Source organism: Euprymna scolopes, chromosome 1, assembly GCF_053919585.1.
Source record: "Euprymna scolopes isolate OS-2025 chromosome 1, ASM5391958v1, whole genome shotgun sequence".
Taxonomy (NCBI): Eukaryota; Metazoa; Mollusca; class Cephalopoda; order Sepiida; family Sepiolidae; genus Euprymna; species Euprymna scolopes.
In genome coordinates this window covers 155114583-155120993 of record NC_136482.1, presented here as the reverse complement: position 1 = coordinate 155120993, position 6411 = coordinate 155114583, and the positions used below count along the sequence as shown (strand labels likewise).

The 6411-nt window shown below is 30.2% G+C and overlaps 1 protein-coding gene across 1 annotated transcript in view; it reads left to right on the top strand.

The window, feature by feature from the left end:
• Positions 1–686, top strand: part of LOC145276776 (uncharacterized) — a 140532-nt gene extending 139846 nt beyond the window's left edge. The window contains exon 9 of the mRNA XM_080128051.1: positions 1–686. This exon is cut by the window's left edge and continues 1222 nt beyond it. Within this exon, the coding sequence (XP_079984177.1) occupies positions 1–557 (557 nt within the window). The 3' untranslated portion in view covers positions 558–686.
• Positions 687–6411: the final 5725 nt, after the last annotated feature.

Below are 6411 nucleotides of genomic sequence, written 5' to 3'. Positions count from 1 at the left end.
AACGCAGCAATTCTTATAATAATGAGAACTACTACCAAAAGCCAATGGATCATTACCATGGCAACAAGGATAACTCTGGCAAGAATAACCGATCTAAGACATTCCATCGAAGACGAGAATATTCTGATAATACGGATCACTTTGGCAAATCTGGCAAATCGTTCCATCATGGCGGTAACAACTCCTCGGGTCAGCATGTAGCAAGTGGGTCCAATGAAAACAATGGCTACTATCAAAATAGTGAGAACCGAATGAACTCTTCTGGTCGCAAACCCCATCAGCAAGATCATTTCTCTCATCGCAATCGAGATCGCAAAAAGACTGAGCCCAATCACTATCATGATGGAGAAAGGGGGCCACCAAGTCGTGGCAGAGGTGGTGGCGGCGGCGGTGGTTATGCAAGACAACGCCAAAACAGCGGTGGTGGCAACAATTACAACCGGTCGTACGGAGGGCAAAGGGACAAGGTTCCAAGGACTCCCCCTGGGTTCAATTCCCAGGGTCGCAAGCCTCCTGTTCAACCTCCGCCTGGATTCGACAACTTGCAATCAATTTGACGCATTTCTCCATTTTTCTTTTCTTTTCTTTCTTCTTTCTCCCTTTTCCTTCTTTGAAAGTTGCAAACTGCAATTCTCTCTCTCCAACCTCAATGAATATTATTATAAAAAAAAAACAAAAAACAAAAATTTAAAACATAAAAATACCCAAAATACCAAACCAAACCCTGCTGAGGTTGAAGTAATGTTATTTCAAAGATATTTTGTTGTTATTAAAAGGACACTGCCCCCCTCCACTCACCCATTTAAACATACATTATATATATATATATATATATATATATATAAGACAGCAAAAAAAGAAAAGCAGAAAAAGTTGCCTATCAATGCATGTGTGGGTGCACATTTACAACTGATGCTGTCATATGTTAACTTATGTTTTAATTTTTCCCCCCTTTATAATAGATTAGCTCTATTTAAACCATGCATAGGGGTACCAGAGTGTATCCCTTTCTTGTATTTCAGAATGTAAAGAAACTCCTCTTAGCATACGCTGACTTTCATTTGCAAGTAACACAAGTGTATCTGTCTGCATGGTCCATGATCGATCGATGTTAGCAAATTTGATTTTGCATTTAAAAGAAAATTACCCATTTTCTTTCCTCGTCATTGAAACTTTTTTTTTTTTTTTCTGCAAACACAATTGATCCATACTTTGAGATTATTATCTTAATTCTCAGTTGTGTTTGTGATGCAACAATTGGAATTGTTCAATTTAGTTAGAATCTGTGTTTGACAACTTTACACACAAATAACAATTACAATTCAAGCCCAAATCTTTTTTCTTTCATGTAAAACTCTTAATGCTGCCACAATTTTGCGTGTAAAATGTCTTGTGTCATCCACAAATTTTGTAGACCAGAATCGGCTAAAGCAACAAGTACAATTTGTTCTTTCCGAGACGACTTAATTAAATCAATAATTAGATGTAAACCTGGAATTGTTTTTTTCATCTCGTTTTGTGTCCAATGTTACGTTTTTAGTTTTTTGCTCTTTTCTCTTTTCGTCTGACAGTTTTTTTCTTGCGATGTGTGATTGGTGAAGTGGATACTGTTGCGGACTATAGAATTGGTAACGCTGTGTTCAAATCGTGTCGGATGTATTGCATTGAATTATGCACTCCTACCTTTTGGTACAAGATATGAAGCCAACATTTTCATCTCAACTATGCGTGACATAGCAATTTTTATTCAATCATTCATGATGAATATTCTTTTGGCATTAAAAAAACTTTTAAAAAAATGTTTCTTTTCTTCTTCTAAATGCTTGTTCATCATGAATTTTATTTTGTTGAACAATAATCGTCTGGAAATATCCCTCTTTATTTGGGTGAGGAGTTTCCGTTGCTATTCACCATTTTCGGATTGATTTACACACCATTTTAGTCATTGTTATAACGTTTGGGATACTTTGCCTTTCAGCTATCCAATGTTAAACTCCAAAATCGTCATGGAAATTTTAACCCAATCCTTTACATGAGCTATGGCCGATAAATTGTTCATCTTCTATTCTCCAGGTCTTGTGATATCATTCAGTTAACTTGTTAAATCACATTTAACTCAAACAAGGTTAAATGGTTTGGAGAATAGGATGCAAATGTAGCTTCCTATGGTCCAAGTGAAGAATTAGGTGCAAAATTCCACAGTGATTCCCAAGTTTGACATCGGGTACTTGAACAAGGCTTGATATTACTTTACTTATGTGCATACCTGAGGTAACTTTACTATGTGATTGAGAACAAAATTCTGTCACGATGATCTTGGACCACATTTCAGCTGTTAAGAGCGGCACACTAACATCAACATTTATCTGATGATCTCCTCTCTTTGTTAGTTGTCCTCTTAATCTTTTTACAATTATGTGTTCTTTATTGAGGAAGATGTAAATGTCAAATAACTGAAATGTCGATAACAACAAATAAGATGAAGTAAGCAGTCTGAAAATTGTAACGAATTTGGTGGAAATTCAGTAATTCAATCTTAATTTAAATCAATGTTTTTTTTTGGATTTTTTATATATGGCATATATTTTATTAATAGCTAAGAATTGGAAGTTTTATTTATCTGTTTTTATTTTGTTTGTTTAATCAAAGGTGAAACTAAATTTCTTCTCTTTTATTGGGAGTGCAGGTGGTGAAAATAGATTTCCCTTTTGTCACTTTTTTCCATCTTTTATCTTTACGTTCATTGTTTAAAAAAGTCCGATTTTTTGATATTTCACTTGATAAATAAATATCCATATAAAAACAGCAATATACGATTTTTTGACTTTCTTAATTTAAGTGTTGGCATTAGTTTCTCAGATCTTTGTTTAGAATCATCTACTCACAGGAGAAGCCACGTGCAGGTTACCAACGTCCCCCCAAAAAAGTAGAACAATATCCCTGATAAAATTGAACATATCCTGCTGAGCATACAATCTGCACTGGTATCCACAGTACCCCTGTCACCACTTATTTCACTGTTTATCAACTGGCAAATCTACCTGGAGTTGCTAGGGTGGAGAGATAAACATAATTTTCTGAATATTGATTTTATTTTTACGTACCTTTTAAAAACCTTTTCGTCTAGGAAATAGATTTTTTTAGTAAATAATTTGAACAGAAAAATTTAAATAATAAGTTATCTGGTCATGAGTAATTTTACATAATACGTTAAAATTTAAAATCTTCACAAATATTTTAAGAACACAAAAATTAATTTAACAATTTTTACATATCATTTAGTTGTACTGAACAATTTGATTATTAAAAATTAAAATTGTTTCAGCAATTCAAAAAAAAAATTCCAGAAAAAGAAATTTCCAGTGCATTATTTATAAAGTAACTGTTAAAATAGAAGGCGTTGATTAATTTGACTAATGTATTTTTGTATTGTGATTGACTGCATTAAAAACTAATATAGGTAAAAAGGATATATTCTTACTAAATGTTAGCTATCTCTGTCCAGTGATTTGAGTGTCTATAGTCTTCAGACGGAATGAACTTTAAGTAGATAAAATGCTTTTTATAACAAAGATTCAAAATATGTTTTTTCTTTTTTGTCTTGGAGATTTGAAGTAAAAGCTAAAGTTTGTGACTTTGACAAAACAAAATTATGAATTGGTCAAATTAGAACAAAAATTCTTTCTATTAATGAAAATGCTTTGGTATTTTTTTTTTTTTTATCATACCAAAAATATCAAAATTAGCAAATCACCAAAAAACGTAAATTTTTGTGCCGAAGATGTGGGAAAACATTTCTAAAAAAAAAAAAAAAAACAAGAAAAAGTAGGATATTTTTTATTTTTTTTTAAATTGTCTTAGTCTTCCACTATTTTATTTTTGATTTCAGTGTGCATTTATTAAAGTTATATAGAAACAGAAATTTTTTTTTTTTTGATTATTCAGACAACTGTTCTTATCTTGAGTGTTATTTTCACTCTGTTTTGATTGGTTTAACCTCTGACCTTGAAATATATCTTGTCGAATTCAGGAAACATGCATAATCCAAATAATACAAATTATCAATCCTCATCTCAAACATTCAGAAACATATCAAGAGAAAATCTTGTTTAATGCAATTAGTGATAAAAGAAACCCCATGATCAGTTGTGTGACTACCTCTCCTAAGATAGCCATCTTGAAGCTTTCTAGAAATTTGTGAAATCCTATTGTCTAAATCTACAAATTATCTGCTGATATTTAATGTATATACTACATGTCTATCTGTAAAAGGGAGAAATATGTATGAACCTTGCATGGTATGATAATGTGTATGTAACAGGTCACCAAATTAGAGCTTACTAAAACACAGATATAAACACTTAATATATAATGCAGTGTCCCAGATGTAAGAATTCATAAATACAAATGAGCATTTATTAATATTTTGGTGCTTCTTTGTTATAATAGCGGAAATGAAAATATTGAATTTCAAGTAAAACTAATGGGATATACTTGTCATGTTGCAGTAATGAACATATCCCAAAATTATGAAAAACAATACGGTAGAAAATTATTAATGAAAATAATTTTTGAAGACATTTAGCAAAATTGAGTTTTGCTAAATTCGCCTAAGATTTCCAAAATTTTCAAAAAATAATTCTTTTATTACTATTCAAATTATTTGGGTTTTTTTCTAGCAAAACTCAATTTTCACTAATTGTCTTTGAAAGCTATTTTCATTAATGATTAATTTTCTATCTTATTGTTTTTTTTTAAATTTTAACTATATTCATTACTACGATATGACAATTAAATAGATACCATTAGTTTCACTTAAAATTCAATATTTTGATTTTTTTTAATTTTGCTATTATATAACAAGGAAGCGCCATTTTTATTCGCCAACTAGATCACTTGTGACCCATCGGGTCAGTATTTGTTATGAAATATTTACAAATACATTTGGATATTTTCAAAATATTTTAATGGATATTTTGAAATATATAACATTGGCTGTGTTGAAGTATAAGTTTGCATTGTCATGTCATAGTAGAAACTCTCCCTTTTATCTCTTTCTCTTCTATTTCTTTCTTACTCTCTCTTTTCTTCATCCCGTTTTCTTTTTTTTTTTAAATTATTTACATCATTCCATTTCTCTTACCATTTTACTTACCCATTATTTATTTATTTTTTTCTTTACCATCTACAATATTCATGTGCGAATAGAAAGTGTGCATGGCAACAAAAAACATCAGTTTTAGTAGAAAATAAAATTAAAAGGCTATCATTTTAAGCATATCCTATGAAGATGTTCCTATAATGTCATTTCAAACATTTCCTATAAAGATGTTTCTATGCCATTTTTAAGCATATTTTATAAAAAAATGTTCTTATAAAATCATTTTAAGTATATTATGTAAAGATGTTCCTATAATTTAAGCATATTTTATAAAGATGTTCCTATCTCATTTGAAGCATATTCTATAAATATGTTCCTATAATGTCATTTGAAAAGATATTCCTATAATGCCATAAAAATTTGGTATTCATGCAAAGAATGATCCATTTTTCTGTGAATGTTGCCTCAACATATCTCGATGGCTTGTGTAAACTGCTAAAGTATGTTGAGTGCTGATTAAATTTCAAAATGCTAGAAAAAAAACATTGTGGTAGAAAACACTTATTATATAGTAATTTCAATGAAGAAAATGGAAATATAATAAATAAACTTATGGTAAGTTTCATGAATAAATATTTAGTTTTTGGAAAAAATGATGTGTAGCAACAAATGAAACTATTTTTCTTCTTAGAAATTGTTATTTTGTTTTAAGGGGTTTTGGAGTGGGTATGAAATTATTTTTTATGACAAATGTTTTTTTTTATATTAAGATTAAGAGGTAGGTTTTTTTTTTTTTTTTTTTTTTTTTTAAAATTTTCAGTTATCTGACAGGGATTCCTAAGAAATTACTGTTTTATTTTTAAATGCATGTTCAACATCTCATACTACTTCTGATTAATTTTTAATTCCTGTAAAAATGAAAACTTTTTCCAGCAATTGTAACATAATCTAGAAATCCGCTAGATTCATTGTGACGGCTTTACTAAAATTATTTATTTTTAATGATTTTGATTTTTGCATGATTAAATCTAATATTTTCTTCCAATTTATTAACTGTCGTCTGCTGCGTTGGCTGAACATTTCGCCATATTCTGACAGTTTATGTAGGCTGCTGGAATATACCGCCACAACATTCATTCAATAAAGGGGTCATTCTTTGCATCAATACAAAAAATTTTAATACATTTAAACTCTATAAAGACTTTCTGAGTCCCCACTGCTGCTAGGACATCTTGTAAATATAGTTATTTACAGGTTGTCTATGCAGTTCTTGAAGAGATAAAGTGTTTGTTGCATGGTAAAGGATGTCT